General features: G+C 42.5%; 1 protein-coding gene across 6 annotated transcripts in view; it reads right to left on the bottom strand.

The window, feature by feature from the left end:
* rusc2 (RUN and SH3 domain containing 2) overlaps positions 1–18,666 on the bottom strand; it is a 124,031-nt gene that overhangs the window by 54,756 nt on the left and 50,609 nt on the right. For 5 of the 6 annotated variants that reach the window (XM_073064368.1, XM_073064372.1, XM_073064373.1 and 2 more), the window contains exon 2: positions 7,645–9,661. In XM_073064368.1, the coding sequence (XP_072920469.1) occupies positions 7,645–9,571 (1,927 nt within the window). In that variant the 5' untranslated portion in view covers positions 9,572–9,661. The remainder of the gene's footprint in view (positions 1–7,644; positions 9,662–18,666) is intronic. The other variant, XM_073064371.1, reaches the window with a different exon arrangement.

Below are 18,666 nucleotides of genomic sequence, written 5' to 3'. Positions count from 1 at the left end.
CTTCCCTCATCCTTACCACTCTAAGTAAGTAGTCTAGTCCCTATCCTCAATTGCCAAGTTCATATGCTAACTCCTCTCCCCAAGGCTGGATCATTTCCACTGAGCCTTGAGGAATGTTGATTTACTTCTCCAGTCTTACAATAGAAGGTCCATTCCCCCATCTCCCATATTATGCCACAAGTACAAATTAACTTTTCCAGCACATACTTCTGAGGCACAATAAAATTCAAAGATAAATGTGGATTAAATAGTCCTCTCTGGACCTTCTCCTTTATTTGCTGTTATCCCCTTCTACACATTTGTCACCATGCAGATCAAAATGTGTTTTATATTTTTTTCTGCAATTTAGCCCTGTTTGAAGTATGGTTAATCCATTTCAATTGGATCCTTTAAATGGAAAAGAATTTGTAACCTAACAGGAAATTGTGAAAGGAGACAAATGATGATGGTCGAGGATTACTTTTGCAGATGTAAGACTGTGACCTGTGGCATACTGCAGAGATTGGTGACAGACCCTCTGTCTTTTTATCTACATAACAGTGGTGGATGTGAATGCAGGAGGCCTGATGGCATGTTTGCAGACGACATGAACGCCAGTGGCATTGTTAATTATGAGGAGGATAGTCTGTGATTACAGAATCACACATTGATAAATTAATAAAATGAGAACAGAAATGGCAACACACACAAGATGCTGAAGGAACTCAGCAGATCAGGCAGTATCTATGGAAATTAATAAACAGTCAGGCCAAGACCTTCATTAGGACTGGGGAAAAATGCAAATTTAAGAGTTAGAAGGTGGGGGAGGAGAGGAAGAAGTACAAGGTGGTAGGCGATAGATGAAACAGGGAAAGGGGGAGGAGGTGAAGTAAAGTGATAAAGAGATAAAAGGCAGGAAGAGGGTGAATCTGATAGGAGAGGGTAGAAGATCATTGAAGAAAGGGAAGGAGGAGGAGCACCAGAGGGAAATGATGGGCAGGTAAGGAGCTAGGAGAGAGAAGGAAACAGGAATGGGGAATGGTGAAGGAGAGGTGGGGGGGGGGGGGTGGAAGGGAGGCATTACCGGAAGTTCAAGAAATCAATGTTCATGCCATCAGAAATGGCAATGGAATTTATTTCTGAAAAATCTGAGGTAGTACATTATAGGATAATTAATAATGCTAGCACACTGATAATGATCCATAGCAAATACGGAGGAGCCTGAATGTATGTGCCCAAGAATCCCTGAAGGTAGCAACAAGGTAGTTAAGATGGAACATGGAACACCAGATTTTTAGTTAAAGCACAGATTATAAGGGAAGGGAGCATATGACTGTGTTAAAACATTAGTTAATCCACAGCTGAAGTACTGTGTGCAGTTTTCATTGCCAAACTTCAGTAAGGATGTGATGGCTCTGGAAAGAGTGAAGAAGAGTGAAGTGGCTGGATGGGAGATGCCAGAGAGTAGTGGTGGATAACTGTTTGTCAGGTTGGAGGCCTGTGACTAGTGGTGTGCCTCAGGGATCTGTACTGGGTCCAATGTTGTTTGTCATATACATTAATGATCTGGATGATGAGGTGGTAAATTGGATTAGTAAATATGCAGATGATACTAAGATAGGTGGCGTTGTGGATAATGAAGTAGGTTTTCAAAGTTTGCAGAGAGATTTAGGCCAGTTAGAAGAGTGGGCTGAACGATAGCAGATGGAGTTTAATACTGATAAGTGTGAGGTGCTACATTTTGATAGGAATAATCCAAATAGGACATACATGGTAAATGGTAGGGCATTGAGGAATGCAGTAAAAAGAACAGAGTGATCTAGGAATAATGGTGCATAGTCCCCTGAAGGCGGAATGGGGAATTTCTTTACTCAGAGAGTGGTAGCTGTGTGGAACATGCTTCCAGTAGAAGTGGTAGAGGCAAGTTCGGTATTGTCATTTAATATAAAATTGGATAGGTATATGGACAGGAAAGGAATGGAGGGTTATGGACTGAGTGCGGGTCAGTGGGACTAGGTGAAAGTAAGCATTCGGCACGGACTAGAAGGGCCAAGATGGCCTGTTTCCGTGCTGTAATTGTTATGTGGTTATATGGTTAAGAGATTTACCGGGATGTTACTTGGGATGCAGTCAGAGATTGCAGAAGGAAGGGCAGATGGTGAGAAACTTACCACCTTAGCAAAAGTTCAGTAACCAGAAGAAATATGAAAATATACTGCTTGAAGGGTATTAAAGGCAGGCACACTCACAATACAGTGGATTCCAGTTAATTGGGCAATCAGTTAATCAGGACAGTCACTTATTTTACAACACTCTTAAAGAACAAAACCTAATTGAGAAAATAGTTTGGATTCCCTACATTTATTTGGGACACTATGCCACTTAATTGGGTCAGGAGACTGTTGGTGAATGGTTTCTAATTAGCATCAGTCATGTGCACTTGTGTGGCCACTGGAAACTACACTGAGCTTAGAACAGTTTTTAAATAGCATCAGTTGGATGTGTTTTTATTCAAGAAGCAGTGATTTGTGTCACAGATAGTTGGCAAGAAATAAGCAGTACAACAATTCAGAAACATAAGAAAATCTGCAGGTGCTGGAAATCCAAACAACACACACAAAATGTTGGAGGAACTCAGCAGTCAGGCAGCATCTATGGAAAAGAGTAAGGAATTGCCATTTTGGGCTGAGACCCTTCTTCAGGACTGAGAGAGTAGGAAGGAGATGCCTAAATTAAAAGTTGAGGAGAGCGGAAAGAGGCTTGCCAGAAGGTGATAAGTGAAGCAACACACACAAAATGCTGGTGTAACGCAGCAGGCCAGGCAGCATCTATAGGAATAAGTACAGTCGATGTTTTGGGCTGAGACCCTTTGTCAGGACTTGGTCCAAAGCATCAATGTACTTCTTCCTATAGATGCTGCCTGGCCTGCTGCGTTGAACCAGCATTTTGTGTGTATTGCTTGAATTTCCAGCATCTGTAGATTTCCTCATGTTTGAGGTGATAAGTGAAGCCAGGTGGGTGGGAAAGGTCAAGGTCTGGAGAAGAAAGAGTCTGATAGAAAGCAAAGTGGACAATAGGAGAAAAGGAAGGGAGAGGGGATCCAGGGGGAAGTAATAGGCAGGTGGGAAGAAGTAAAAGGTCAGTGGGGAATGCAGGGCGGGAGGGGGGTAGAATTTGTTCACTGGAAGGAGAAATCAATATTCACACCCAGATGGAATATAATGTACTGCACCTCCACGCTGTGGGTGGCCTCATCTTGGCATTAGAGGAGACCATGGGTCGACACATCAGAATGGGACAATTCAGAACGGTTTTTCTCACTGCGGTTTCAAGCATTCAGGCTTGGAGATGCCAGAAATGGTCAGGAGTAAAAGTAAGACGATTTCACTACTTCAAGTTAGAAACTAGGAAGAATTAAGGTATCAACAATCATCTTGAATGTTACAGTGAAAATGAAGATTTGGAGGATGCAATCGTTAAAAGCACTGTATGATGGAAGTCCATTATCTGCACTAGGTGTCTGCGCTGCTTTTGTTCATTTGCAAACGAAAAAAAACACAGCAGCATTCACTCTATGAATTTCTCCATCGATAACTATTAGAAACCAATACACAGTTTTATAGTACTGTGGTAGTGATGATAATGTTCTAATTTATTCTGTATTTCATTTAAATTCATACTTTGTTACTCAGTTAAAACTATTTTTTCTTTTTTCTCCCTTTTTAAATATTTCCATGAAATTTCAGCTAATTGATGCAGCTGTTTAATTGTGCCAAAATAGATTGGTCACAATGTGTCCCAATTAACTGGAATACACAGTATTTAAGAAGTATGTTGATAAGCACTTGAAACTCTGTGACATACAACACTGCAGACCCAGCACTGGAATGTGGGAGTAGAATAGGCAGGTTCATGATTGCTGGCACAGACACAGGCAGAGTGTTTTCATGCCATACAAAGACAATGATAGCTAGCAGAGTTTTAAACTTTTTGATTAATATTTGAAATTTTCTAAAATCATTGCCTTTTGGACAAATAAATAATAACTTACTCAATATTAATGTGGCATTTGTATAACACACCAAGTCCCAACAATCTGAAATGCAGAACGTCTGGAAATACATGGGGTTTTCAAATTCAGCTATTGAGCTATCACAATTTCTTTTAAAAGAGATAATGATAAATATCTACTTAATTTTCTTCCACGATTTTCCATTTCATTCCACTATATTAATATTTGTGGTGTGAAGATTTGATCTGCTTTGACAAGAAATCAATGGAATATTTAGAAAAGCATTTGAAAATTGCCTTTACTGTATTTCAGTGATGAACCTGATAGATTCACTGAGGTGTGAGAGTGGTGAGGCTGAGAGGTCTATCATAGCATATGGGGTTACAGGCTGAGTGCTGGAAAATGGGGGAATATAGATTGGTACATGGTGGAATAGTATAGATAGATAATATGTACCTGGCAGCAGGGACAAACACAATAGGGATTGATACCTAGGGTTCCCTAGAGTTCTGAAAGAGGTAGTGTTAGAGATTGTGGTGGTATTAGAAATGATCTTTCAAAAACCATTGAACTCTGGCATGAAGCCAGAGGACTGGAAAATTGAAAATGTTACTCCACTCTTTAAGAGAGGCGGAAAGCAGCAGAAAGGAAATTATAGACCAGTTAGCCCGATCTCAGTGGTTGGTAAGATGTTAGAGTCAATTGTTAAGGATGAGGTGGTGCAGTACTTGATGAAACAGGACAAGATAGTACAAAGTCAGCATGGTTTCCTTCAGGGAAAATCCTGCCTGATGAACCTGTTGGAATTCTTTGATGAGATAACAAATAGGATAGATAAAGGGGATGTAGTGGATGTTGTATATTTGGACTTTCAGAAGGCCTGTGACAAGGTACCAAACATGAGGCTGCTTACCAAGTTAAGAGCCCATGGTATTACAGGAAAGTTACTAACATGGTTAGAGCATTGGCTGATTGGTAGGAGGCAGCAAGTGGGAATAAAAGGATCCAGTGACTAGTGGTGTTCCACAGGGGTCGGTGTTGGGACCACTTCTTTTTATGCTGTATATAACTGATTTAGATGATGGAATAGATGGCTTTGTTGCCAAGTTTGAAGATAATACGAAGATTAGTGGAGGAGCAGGTAGTATGGAGGAAACAGGAAGGATGCAGAAGGACTTGGACAGATTAGGAGAATGGGGAAGAAAGTGGCAAGTGAAATACAATTTTGGAAAATGCATGTCATGCACTTTGGTAGTAGAAATAAAAGTGTAGACTATTTTCTAAACATGGAGTAAATACAGGAATCTGAGATGCAGAGGGACTTAGGAGTCCTTGTGCAGAACACCCTGAAGGTTAACTTGCAGGTTGAGCCAGTGGTGAGGAATGCAAATGCCATGTTAGCATTCATTTCAAGAGGTCTAGAATACAAGAGCAATGACGTGATGCTGAGACTTTATAAGGCACTGGTGAGGCCACAACTTGAGTACTGTGAACAGTTTTGGGCCCCTCATCTTAGAAAAGTTGTGCTGGCATTGGAGAGGGTCCAGAGGTGGTTCACAAGTTGATTCCAGGAATGAAAGGGCTATCATACGAGGAATGTTTGATGGCTCTGGGTCTGCACTCGTTGGAATCTTTGATGAAGATGAAGGAGGATCTCATTGAGACCTTTTGAATGTTGAAAGGCCCAGACAGAGTAGATGTGGGAAGGATGTTTCCCCTGGTGGGAGAGTCAAGGACAAGAGGGCACAGCCTCAGGATAGAGGTGTGCCATTCAAAACAGTGATGCAGAGAAATTTCTTTAGCCAAAGGGTGGTGAATTTGTGGAATATTTTGCCTCGTGCAGCTGTGGAAGACAGGTCGTCGGGTGTATTTAAGGCAGAGATTGATAGGTTCTTGAGAAGACACAGCATCAAAGGTTACAGGGAGAAGGCTGGGAATTGGGGTTCAGGAAAAGATAGAAAAAAAAGATCAGCCATGATTGAATGATGGAGCAGACTCAATGGGCCAGATGGCCTAATTCTGTTCCTATGTCTTATGGTCTTATGTTCTTAAGGTTACAGTTCTAGGTTTTCACACAATATACCATATATATAATATAATTTACCATCTGATTGACATCTCTTAAGAATATCATGAAACATTTCAGCAAGCTGGTGACAGTATGTATGTTACCTGATTATATCTGAATTGCTATGCAGGAAAAAAAGATTAACAGCAAGCAACAACTAAACAATCTTGTGCTTACTGATTAATGGATAAGCTATGGAACAAATATGTGCCATCGCTATACAATCTATTTTCACCACTGTGATGCTATGCAATTCTACCCATGTCTTAGCTCAGTGATTGCTGAAGCCTTCATCCTCACCATAATCACGTCCAGACATGATTATTCTAAGCCTTCAATTTTAAATTCTAATCTTAATTTCAAAATACACTGCTTTCACATTAACAAACTTTTCTATCTCCATATCTTTAAAAAAAATTGCTTAAGGTTTTTACTTTCAGCCAACCATTTGCTCAAAACATTGAAATCTTTTCTTTATTTCAGTTTATCAATTCCTCCTGCTCCAATGCAGGTATATTGAACTGCTATATAAATCCTAGATTTTATTGGATAATTTGTAAAATTAATTGTTTTTTCTTCAGACATGGGTAACACTGGCAGGTAAACAGCTCCATTCCTTATTGCCCCAGAAGGTGGTTCTTGAACTGTGGTTGTAGCTTAGTACAACAGAGTGCCTTCACAAGGAAATTGTGATATGAGAATTAAGTCAAATATATGCCAATACCAGGCTTCTTTCCTTCAGGCCAGCAGGAATCACATTGTGGCTTTCATATATATTTAAGCATTTTATTTCCAGATTTTCTTAGACCACATATAAAATTGCTAAACTGGTCACATTTCATCAAGTTTTCTGGTTTATTTGTCAAGTAACACAATTACATCATTGTGAAAAAGGGTAGAGAGAGTTAAATTCACAGTCAGAATACAGCTGGAAGAACCTCCTAGCTGCATTCTGACTGTAAATTCTGGAATTTCTTTAGGCAGAGGGTGGTGAATCTGTGGAATTTGTTGCTACTGGCAGCTGTGGGAGGCCAGGTCATCAGATGTATTTAAGGCGTAGGTTGATAGATTATTGATAAGTCAGGGTGTGAAAGATTACAGGGAGAAGGCAGAAGAAGAACGGAATTGATCAGTCATGATCAAATGGCAGTCATGATCAATGGGCCAAATGGCCCAACTCGGCTCCTATATCTTATGGTCTAATAAATGAAGCTGTTTAAACACACCACACTCATATTACAGCAGTAATTAAAACAACAAAGATTTTACTGAGAAATAACTTCTCTTAAATTCATTCAGGTAAGATAAAATGAAATTAATAGATGTGAAGAAACAAAATAATTTTTTTTTACAGACAGTATTCTGATTCTAGTACAAAGCTGAGCTGTGTGTAACAGCTGAACCTTTCTGCCTATACGTGATGCTAACATGTATGCCATATAAAAGTGTTTTCATATCTTATTGTTCAAGTACTTTTGCTGAGATGAAACAAAAATACATATATTTAGTTATAACAGAAAAAATGACCAGAAGTACAAAGTGATATTGTAAATGTCTATTAGACCAGTGAATAAGTTATTCTTACCTTCCAGCTTACCTTCCACTTTAATTCTGCTGTCAAACGATGCCTCCCTCTCAATCTGTTGTTTATTAATTGGTTTCCTGGATTCTTCCCCATTGTAACATGGTCCACAATCTACCAGGTGAGCTCTCTCATGCCCATTTGAATTACTGTTTTTGTTGAAGTGATGAATAAAGGGTGCATCACATGATGTTGTTAAATCCATTATTGCAGTGGTTCTGCCAGGCATGCCATGGTAATGGTCTTCTGAATAAGCAAACACATTATTTTCTTTCTGATTTTCCAGTATTGGAGAGAACTCTATTGATTCTCCACTAGATTTGAGTGGTGGCGAGTTTCCACTTTTTTTCCTGGTTCGAGCAATTTCAGCAAATGAAGTTACTCGCCTTGGTGGTGATCTCTGAGATGTACCTGTGTGACCATCACTCAGCTTGCCTGGGCAGCTATACATGCGTTCCAGGGATCCCAACCCGGCAGTCGGACTTTTATCCAAACTGCGATCATAGCTCCTTGATCTCTGCCTACCAGAAGCATTTGAAGCTACATTCACGTACACTTGACCTTCTATGAGGTTTTCAGAAGATTCTGCTGCTGGTTTCTCAGAACAGCAATGATCAGTGTTATTCTTTGTGTCTTCTGGCTGCTGAAAGAGGTAATATTCTGTAGGGTGACTAGGGCTTGTACTTTTAATGTGATCTTCTGAGCAGCTTGTTATCGATGATCCAACTGGGCTTGGTGTAGACTGAGATGATAGGTCACAAGTCACAAGCTTATAATAATTTTGTGTGGCAACAACTAGTCTTGCTTGACTTTGAAAACAAGCAGTTGAATCTGAATTCTCAGAAGAACAGGGCACATTTTCACATGGTAGATGGTAAGAATTGCAGTTGTCATCTACAGCAACTGAACACTGCTGACACAAACAATTTTGCATGGCAGTATCCCCATTGTTCGTCTCACATGAATTCTTTGGCTCACTAGGTGAAGAATGTAGGTCCAAGTAGAATGCACCCATGTCTGAGTGACAACAATATGAAGAATCATGGGACATGTTACCTGAACTTAGATTGGACTTTGAGTGGCTTTTCATTTTATTGTAGATGGCTGTAAAGTTGACCAGGACACCATCTGAACTGTTACATGAGGAATCACTATTATAGGTCATATGCTGATTATCTACTTCAGATTGATCTGAGAAGACACAACTTCTGCTTTGTTGCATATCTAAACTGGAGCAGCTGCATGTTCTGCTCTCCAATAAATTTTGCTTCCTGAACATTTCATCTGGGCTGCTGCCCAGTCCTTCATTACAATCAAAAAATAAGGTTGATGTGCTTTCATTAGTACAGTTGCATATAGGTTGTTGTATTAAGTCAGCTGATGCTGATCTTGATGTGTTGGTGTTATCTGACTTCTTGCCGTCACATGCATGAGTTTGTTCCTCTTGATCTTCAATAATTCCTTGCCCACTGGGCGGGCTCCACTGTTGTGTGCTGTTCTCAGCAGAATGAAGATGAAATGGCTGTTCATGCAGAACAAATGGTGGGTTACTAATGTTGCTATTCTGAGAAAGGAAAGAACAATTATTGGAGCTCTCCTGATCATTGTTCTCATGATTTTTCAAATTTAATGAATTGTGCTGTTCGATTGCAGATTTCTCTTTTGAAATCAGTCGCCTTGCATCAGTTTCATGTGTTGTCCCAGGAGGTAAGCAAGAGGCCTGAATTAAGCTGCTGTACAATAATGTTTCCTTCTGAAGCAGATCCCTCTCTGGCAGTGATGTAGTTCTTGTGATTCCCAGATCATTGTGGTAGAAGGGGTTTGATCTTTTGCCTATGTTGCAGCATTGTCTGTCTGGGACTTGACAATGAACCAGGGGAATATGATGTACAATCAAAGTTTCTCCAGTCAGTTTGGGTGGGCTATCCATAATGTATCAGGTCATCAGCCAAGCTGAGCAAAACATACAGCATCTCCAATGAACATATTGACAGTCTGTGACATACCGTAGTTCATAAACCTGGAAAACATAGGAGAAAACAAAAACAAGGCTTTACAGGATTTGTTTTATCAGGTTAATAAACACTTCTCTACTTTTAGGATCAATTAGTGACTTGATACTTTAGACTATGTTAACCTATATCATGCTGTCTGGATCTATAAAAAATGAGCAGAGCACACAAACTGCACATCAAGGGGGTGAATTTAAAACCAATTATTTCAGTGAATAAGTGGATAATCGATAGATCAAGTATTATGCAGTAATAGGAGAAATAATTAGTATTGATCCATTCGGATGCAAACTAGATTGATCATTTTCCACGATAACATTATGAAATATTGGGAAACTGGGGGGAGGAACTAAGCCGACTGGCCCCGCCCTCATTAGAGTTTGGGTGAATAAAAGATTATCTCTTTGAAACATACACAATCCTTATGAGACTTGGAAAGGAAATACAGAGATAAATCAATCTTTGAAATTCAATACCCAAGTGTAGCGTGGAGGCTCAGTTGTTGCAGCTGTTGGCTAGAAATTGATTTTTGGACATTAACAGAATCAAGGCATCTGGAATAAATACAGGAAAGTGGTCCAAAGGTAAAGGATAAGTACTGATCTAATTGATTGGCAGTGTAAGTGAAAGAAGCCAAACAGACTACCCTGCTTCAATTTTTTGTGTTTATAGTACATCTGTAATTTGAGACATGACATGCAATAAATAAGGCAAGATTGGGTGGAGCAGGTGATTTGGACCCAATGTGTTACAGTTTTACATCACTAAGGTTCTTATTGAATCATTCTTTGGGCATGATTGAAATGATTACTCAACAAAACCATGTTACCATTTAAAAAGCCAGATGATAAATAAGCAAGAAGAATGTTGTTCTATTTGTTTCAATGAAAGGATGCTGGGGGAAAAAACCCTACCATGCTAATTTATTGGATGCTACTATTTTTTTTAAAGATTAACTGCAAGACTCACTTGAGATATCCACAGATTAAAAGCAGTCAGGGGCATTTCTGATTTAAAATAGATTATCATTTTGCTGCTTTGTTTAGAATATTTCTATTTTTAGCATCTCAAAATTTATTTTGGTTTTTCTGACTGTCTAGGACAGAAAAGATGCATACATTAGGATGCTCCTCATTGACTACAGCTTGGCATTCAATACCATCATCCCCTCAAAACTAATCAATAATCTTCACAACCTAGGCCTGAATACTTCCTTGTGCAACTGGAGCCTCGATTTCATCACTTGCAGACCCTAGTCAGTTCAAATTCAACAACAACATCTGCTCCACAATTTCCATCAGCACAGGTACACCACAAGGCTGTGTACTTAGCCCCATTCTCTTCTCACTTTATATTTATGACTATGAGGATAAGCATAGTCTGCTAATGATACCACTGTCGTGAGCCAGATCAAAGATGGTGAAATTGATGCCATGACAACCACCTCTTACTCTATGTCAGCAAGACCAAGGTGCTGATTATTGACCAGGAGGAGGAGGAGGTCCATGAGCTAGTCCTCATTGGAGGATCAGAGATGGAGGGGGTCAGCAACTTTAAATTCTTCAGTGTTATCATTTTAGAGGACCTGTCCTGGACCCAACATGCAAGTGCCATTACGAAGAAAGCACAGCAGGAGCTCTACTTCATTAGGAGTATGTGAAGATTTGGCATGACATCTAAAGTTTTAACAAACTTCTATATATACACGTGATGGAGAGTATATTGACTGGTTGTGTCAAAGCTTGATATGGAAACACCAATATCCTTGAATAGAAAATCATACAAAAATAGTGGATATGGCTCAGTCCATCATGGATAAAGTCCTTCCCATCATTGAGCACATCTACACAATGTGTTGTTGCAGGAAAGCAGCATCCACTATCAGAGACCCCAACTAGCAGTAGACCCCAACCACCCAGGCTATGCTCTCTTTTCATTGCTGCCATCAAGAACCTCAGGACTCATACCACCAGCTTCTAGAACAGCTATAACCTTTTAACCATCAGGCTCCTGAACCACAGGGGATAACTTCACTCAACTTCACATGCATCATCACTGAAATGTTTCCACAACTTACGGACTCATTCAAGGATTCTTCATCTCATGTCTTTGATATTATTTATTTATTATTTCTTTTTTTCCCTTTTCTACTTGCACACATTTGTTATCATTTGCATATTGGTTGTTTGTCCATCTTGTTGGGTACAGTCTTCCATTGATTCTATTATGTTTCCTGGATTTACTGTGTCATGTCTGAAAGAAAACAAAACTCAGGGTTGTATATGGTGACATTTATGTACTTTAATGATAAATTTACTTTGGGGAATCAATTGCACTATTGATAATTTTACTTTCTCATGTTTGACAGGAGAATACACATCACAGTGCAATAGTCTCTGGTTTATTATTCCATACATTATTATTGCACAGCATTGCACATCGGTAAATTATTGTGTTTATTATTATTCTATACTTCATTATTTGTTAATATTATTACTATATTTATTATTATTATTGCTAAGTGTGTTTTTAAATGTAGCTGCTGTAACAAAATAATTTCCCACTCGGGTTCAATAGAGTACTTATTATTAATAATAATAATTCTTAAATCATTGTGAGAAACCAAAAGAATTTAGTAATATCTGCTTAGAGGACTTCATCCCCATTCAAGAACATGGGAAAGAGAAAAGTAATGAACCTTTGAGTTCTCACATACTCACTCTTGTGTAGGAGTTTACTTGCAACAGATTAACAAAACACAGTGATGAGGCCAGTCTGACCATGGACTTTGGTCAGATTATTGACAAGAAACCACTTAGTAGTCTGATCCAAAAGGTTAAACCTGATGGGATCCAAGTTAAGCTGACAAACTAGACCCAAAATTGGCACAGTAAGAGGAAACGGATGACAATGCTGTAGAATTGCCTTTATTATAGAAACCCTGTTACTAAGGGTGTAGCACAGGGAATAGGATCTCTGCTTATTGTTTACATTAATGAATTACATGCAGTGGCTATTTTATTAGGTATCTCATATACCTAACAAAGTGGCCACTGTGTATATGTCTGTGGTCTTCTGCCGCTGGAGCACATCGGATTCAACGTTTGATAATATTGTGCTTTCAGAGGTACTCTTCTGCTTACTAACGTATGGTTATTTGAGTTATTGTTGCTTTCCTGCCAGCTTAAACTCGTGTGGCCATTCTCTTCTAACCTCTCTCATTAACAAGGCATTTTCAGCTACTAGGTGCTTTTTTTTTTGTTTTTCGCATTTCTGTAAATTCTACAGACTGCTGTCCATGAAAATCCCAGCAGTTTCTGAGATACTCAAACCACCCCAACAGGCACCAACAATCATTTCACAGTCAAGTCAATTAAATCACATTTCTTTCCCATTCTGATGTTTGGTCTGAACAACAACTGAACCTCTTCACATGATTGGCTGATTAGATACTTGCATTAACGGGGTGTTCAGGTGTACCTAACAAAGTGGCCACTGTGTGTAGGTATGATGGCAAATGACACAGAAATTGTTGATGTGTCAATAGTGAGAATAATTATCTTAGGTTACTGAATAACCTCCCACCCCCCCATCCTCATCACATTCTACAGGGGTTGTATTGAGAGCATCCTGAGCAGCTGCATCACTGCCTAGTTCGGAAATTGCACCATCTCGGATCGCAAGACCCTGCAGCGGATAGTGAGGTCAGCTGAGAAGATCATTGGGGTCTCTCTTACTGCCATCATGGACATTTACACTACACGCTGCATCCGCAAAGGAAACAGCATTATGAAGGACCCCATGCACCCCTCATACAATCTCTTCTCTTGTCAACCTGAAATTATTAACCTGCTTAGTTGAGGAAAAATGTACCAGACACACGAAATTACCTCTGAAACGGGTTTTATTCAGAGAGGAGTTTGCAGCCCCACGCACTTCGGGCGTAAAGTAGCCAACTTCCAATTTGTCAGTTTACAAAGGTCATACTTATACCCAAAAGCAGGGTACTACATTCGCAAATATGGTTACCGATTCAAATTCATCCATTGAAAGGCTATTGCATAGCTAAGCACGTGAAAATGCTCAGAATAAGCATAGACGCAAGCGTAATACTTGGAATGGGTATGGACGCAAGCAAAACACTCAAAATAGGTATATAGCTCAAAATACTTTGCCAAACACATTGTCTTGTGGTCGCAAGGTTCCTCTTCTTTGTGGTTGCCACATGCTGTCTGGCATCTTATTTTAGCTACCTCTTGACGTATCCTCTCCCTGGTCCTGTCTACATATTTTGCTACACTTACCCCTCGCCCACCCCTTCTACACGTACCCCTTACCCTCTTCACATTCTCATTCTCTCCTGTGATCATGAAATGATCACTCATCAATATCGTGAAAATCCTCTGGTGCAGGTTCGAGGAGTTTGGTGGCCTCGACGGTTGCTCGTACTACCATCAGTGGCTTAGCCGGCAGCAGGTCCCCTAACGAGGCCATCATGCCGTTCAGGACACATTTGACAATGGCGATACAGACAAAAATCCCTATAATAGCCGTCAGCGTGTAAATAGCCCCATTGATCAACCAGTCCCTCCATGCATTTAGTCCCCAGTCCCCCCCATCCTGCCCAACCTGTTCCTTCCTTAATGGATCCTAACTGTTCATCTATTTTGTTCATATACCGTGTTATGTTGGCAGTAGCATCGTCTAGCCCCATTATGCATTTGTCCTTTACGATAGCACAGAGCCCACCCTCCCAGGCGAGGAGATAATCAAGTGCATAGCGGTTTTGCATGGAGAAGAGCCGCAGTTGGTTAAGGCTGTCAGTTATGAGTCTTAATGCTCCCCTGGTGGCGTTCCCAAGGCTCATGAGACCACAGGCCAGATAATTCCGATTGTGGGCCACCATAGTGGCTCCTGATGCTCCCAAAGAGAAAAAGCCAGCTGCCCCATATCCAGCCACCTGACCTGCGGTTAGGGTGGTCAGGACTTGGTAATCTGCACAAAATTCTTGGGAGATCTCTCTCTTGTACCTCCCAGACGGGCAGGACAGGGGACCACAAGTCCCAGGGCAAGGGACGGCGGTGGGGAGGAAGGTGCCATAGGCCACCGAGGAAGGGTATGGGTACTCCAGGAAGTTGGTGGCAATGCCGTTATAGAAGAAAAAATACCCCGGGAGGGTATACATGGTCTCAGTGCTACCCTTACCCTTTAGGTGTATTGCATCACTCCATTCTCCTATACCGGCAGAGGCGTACACTCATTTGGTACCCCTGCGATATTCAGGTCGTAGGAATACATGATCATTGACTTGGAGGTGGATGCAGTTCCCCTCCCCACAAAGAAGTTGCACCCCCTGGGCCAGGGACTGGCACTTTGTCTCATGGCAAGAGCAAGAGGTCCCTAAGGGGTCCTTGGTGGGGTGACACTCCCTTTTCCTACAGGGCTTGGAGAGGCATCCACCGCAATCGGAATTATCTGGCCTGTAGTCTCATGAGCCTTGGGAACGCCACCAGGGGAGCATTAAGACTCATAACTGACAGCCTTAACCAACTGCGGCTCTTCTCCATGCAAAACCGCTATGCACTTGATGTTATTGATGGGTGGAACCGCATCCACCTCCAAGTCAATGATCATGTATTCCTTGCCGAGGTGGGTGTCAGAGTGGAGGCGGTAGACCAGGACAGGCAGGAGAGAATCAGGAATACAAGTCTGACCTGCTGGGGTCTGCCAGAGGCCCGTTGCGTTATTAGTAATACAACCATGTTTCTTCCAAACATCAATTTCTGTCGCGGGGCATCCCCCTGTAATCGTGTGATGTCGGATATGCCTGGGCTATCAACCGGCTGCCTGGCAGGCAAAAGGCGTGGGGCCGAATCCACAGTTATTGTTTTAGAGGAGGAGGCTCGCTTGGCTGCCAGGTCTGCCCTGGCATTGCCTTTACTTACTTGTGGGCGGCACATTTTATAATAGCAAGCTGGATGGCTTTGAGCAAATTGTCAATGTAGGGGCGTTGGCACTGCTTTTGCCAGCCAACGTTTAGAAGCCCCGCTGCGCCCATAGTGTGCCAAAATCGTGAGCGACCCCAAATGCATAACGTGAATCCGTATAAATATTGGCTGTCTGACCCGAGGCAAGGATGCATGCGCGAGTGAGGGCGAAAAGTTCAGCCTGTTGGGCCAAGACTGGTGGGTGGAAGGCTGCCGCCTCCAAGGTGGTGTGTGGGGTCACAATGGCATAACCTGATTGCCGGACACCGTCCGGGGAGACAGAGGACAAACAGTCCACAAGTATCAGGTCCGGATTGTCGAACTCAATGTCCTGGAGGTCTGGCCGCAGGGAAATGAGGAAGTGGTTTCGGTCTACGCAGGAGTGGGGAGGCTCGGATAGAAGGTCGGGCGGGTGATCCACAAAGGTAGCAGGGTTAAGTGTGGTGCAATAGGCGAACGTCAGTAACGGATTATGGAGAAGAGCAATCTCGTAGCGGCTGAGTCTCGCCTGAGTGAGATGTTGAGTTGGTGCATGGTTAGAAGGGCAGTTACCGCATGGGAAGAGTAGACCGTCACTGGTTGATGCAGGGAAACTAAAAAGATCCCTTGGGGTCGCCCTGTAGATCTTAATAGTACTCCGCAAATATTCAATAAACTCCTCCGGTTTCTGCTTTCTGTCCGGGGCGCCCTGCACCACTACCAGCATTTCATTGGGCTTCCAGGGGGTATACACAGAAACCGTCAAGGGATTTTGCACAGCATCCTCAGCCTGGGCTGGATTGTGATGAGGGTTAGGGACCTCTCGCATTGGCATCTGTCGGGTGGGGGGGGGGGAGGCTTGGATCTACCTGGATCTTTGGTGGGGTAGGGCCAATCAGGGTATTTTCCAGCAAGGGCTGTGTCAGGATTATCCTTGGGGTCAGTATCATCACTAAGTCAGGGTCAAACTCGTCCCCTTGGGGGGTCTATCAATGGACCGTCACCTACATAGAAGTTCCGTCTTGTAGTCCATTTATGAGCCATGCGGTTCTTGGGGGTTGCAGGTTTAGTACCTTGTGTGCCCCCTTTCCTGGTTTTAGCTCGGGTACGGGCCGCAATAGGGTTGGTGAACCGTGGACTTGGGGTCAGGAGTGCATAAGGTCATAAGGCCCTTGATCATGGGTCAAGGGCACAGGGGGAGCAGAAGGTTCCGAAGGTACAGGCGGGACGGGATTCGCAGACCCTGCAGGCAAAGGGACCTGCTGCTCCTCCTCCTCATCAGTGTCCTCATTAGGGTCAAATAGGGTCTGCAGCCCAGTCATATCCGGTGCCGGCCTTTTATCACCAAGTTTTACATATGATCATCAATCCTACGCTGTTCATCATAGATTTCACACAAGGCCTTCAGTACCGGCCAGCCCCTGGTTTTCCATCACTATCATTGATGGGTATCTTTCTATTTTTTGCATTCACCTCCCAGGTCTGGCGGGAGCACTCATTAAGTCTACTGACCACGGTATACCACGCGTAATTAGATCTTTCCATTTCTGTGAGACATTCTGTTGCCACACCTGCCCCTCTGCTCGCTTACACTTCTCAAGGTCCCAGGTTCCCCCTAATGGCCAAAATTCATTCCCCAACTTCTTATTCATCCGCGCGCTCAGTCTCCGTAAATCTGTCTCGTTTTCAGGGAATTCTTTACACATTTTCCATAATGGCGTATTTGGTCCTGATTTATCCAGAGTCTGGCCCATTTTGGTAACTTACTCTCGCATCCACTTCAGTTTCCTGACCTTTGCGTGGCAGATTTCTGCTCTTAACAACCAGTCTAAGGCAGGATGCAGTTTCAGTTGGATGTTGGAACCAGACTTTAATCAAATTAAATATGTATTACTCCGGAGCTTCCAACCCCAAACCCCATGCAGGGTCTCTAACCCCACTTCCTATACCAGGGGACTTGAACCCCAAACTCTATGCAGGGCCTCTAACCCCAACTTCTAAAACCAGGGGACTCGAACCCCAAACTCTATGCAGGGCCTCTAACCCCAACTTCTTAAACCAGGGGACTCAAACCCAAACTCTGTGCAGGGACTCGAACCCCAAACTCTATGCAGGGCCTCTAACCCCAACTTCTTAAACCAGGGGACTCGAACCCCAAACTCAATGCAATTCTTATCTGTTATATGTGTCTCCCAACTGAGGTTCTCCGTTTTGTCCGTGGAGGCCGTAGGATGGTCAGCCGGAGCCGAAGGGGTCGGAACAGGGAGTCAGAGAGGGAGAGAGAGACCGAGAAAAACCTCTCGGAGGGCCCTTCCGTCTCAACCTGCTCGTACCTGCCCGCCGATCTCTTACACCGGATCCTGAACTGCCAACCGTTTGGCTCCTGGCTTGGCTCGCCAAATTGTCAACCTGAAATTATTAACCTGCTTAGTTGAGGAAAAACACCAGAGACACGAAATTACCTCTGAAACGGTTTTTAATTCAGAGAGGAGTTTGCAGCCCCACGCACTTCGGGCGTAAGGTAGCCAACTCCCAATTTGTCGGTTTACAAAGGTCATACTTATACCCAAAAGCAGCGTACTACATTCGCAAATATGGTTACCGATTCAAATTCATCAATTGATTGGCTATTGCATAGCTAAGCACGTGAAAATGCGCAGAATAAGCACAGACGCAAGCATAATACTTGGAATGGGTATGGACGCAAGCAAAACACTCGAAATAGGTATATAGCTCAAAATACTTTGCCGAACACATTGTCTTGTGGTCGCAAGGTTCCTCTTCTTTGTGGGTGCCATATGCTGTCTGGCATCTTATTTCAGCTACCTCTTCCCTGTCCTCCTCCACTTCCCCAATGACGTATCCTCTCCCTGGTCCTGTCTACATATTTTGCTACACTTACCCCTCGCCCACCCCTTCTACACGTACCCCTTACCCTCTTCACATTCTCACTCCCTCCTGCCGTCTGGGAAAAGGCTCCGAAGCATTCGGGCTCTCACAACCAGACAATGTAACAGTTTCTTCCTCCAAGCTATCAGACTCCTCAA

Source organism: Hemitrygon akajei, chromosome 13 (assembly GCF_048418815.1).
Source record: "Hemitrygon akajei chromosome 13, sHemAka1.3, whole genome shotgun sequence".
Classification (NCBI taxonomy): Eukaryota; Metazoa; Chordata; class Chondrichthyes; order Myliobatiformes; family Dasyatidae; genus Hemitrygon; species Hemitrygon akajei.
The sequence above is the reverse complement of the archived record's forward strand: the minus strand, read 5'-3'. Positions and strand labels throughout refer to the sequence as shown.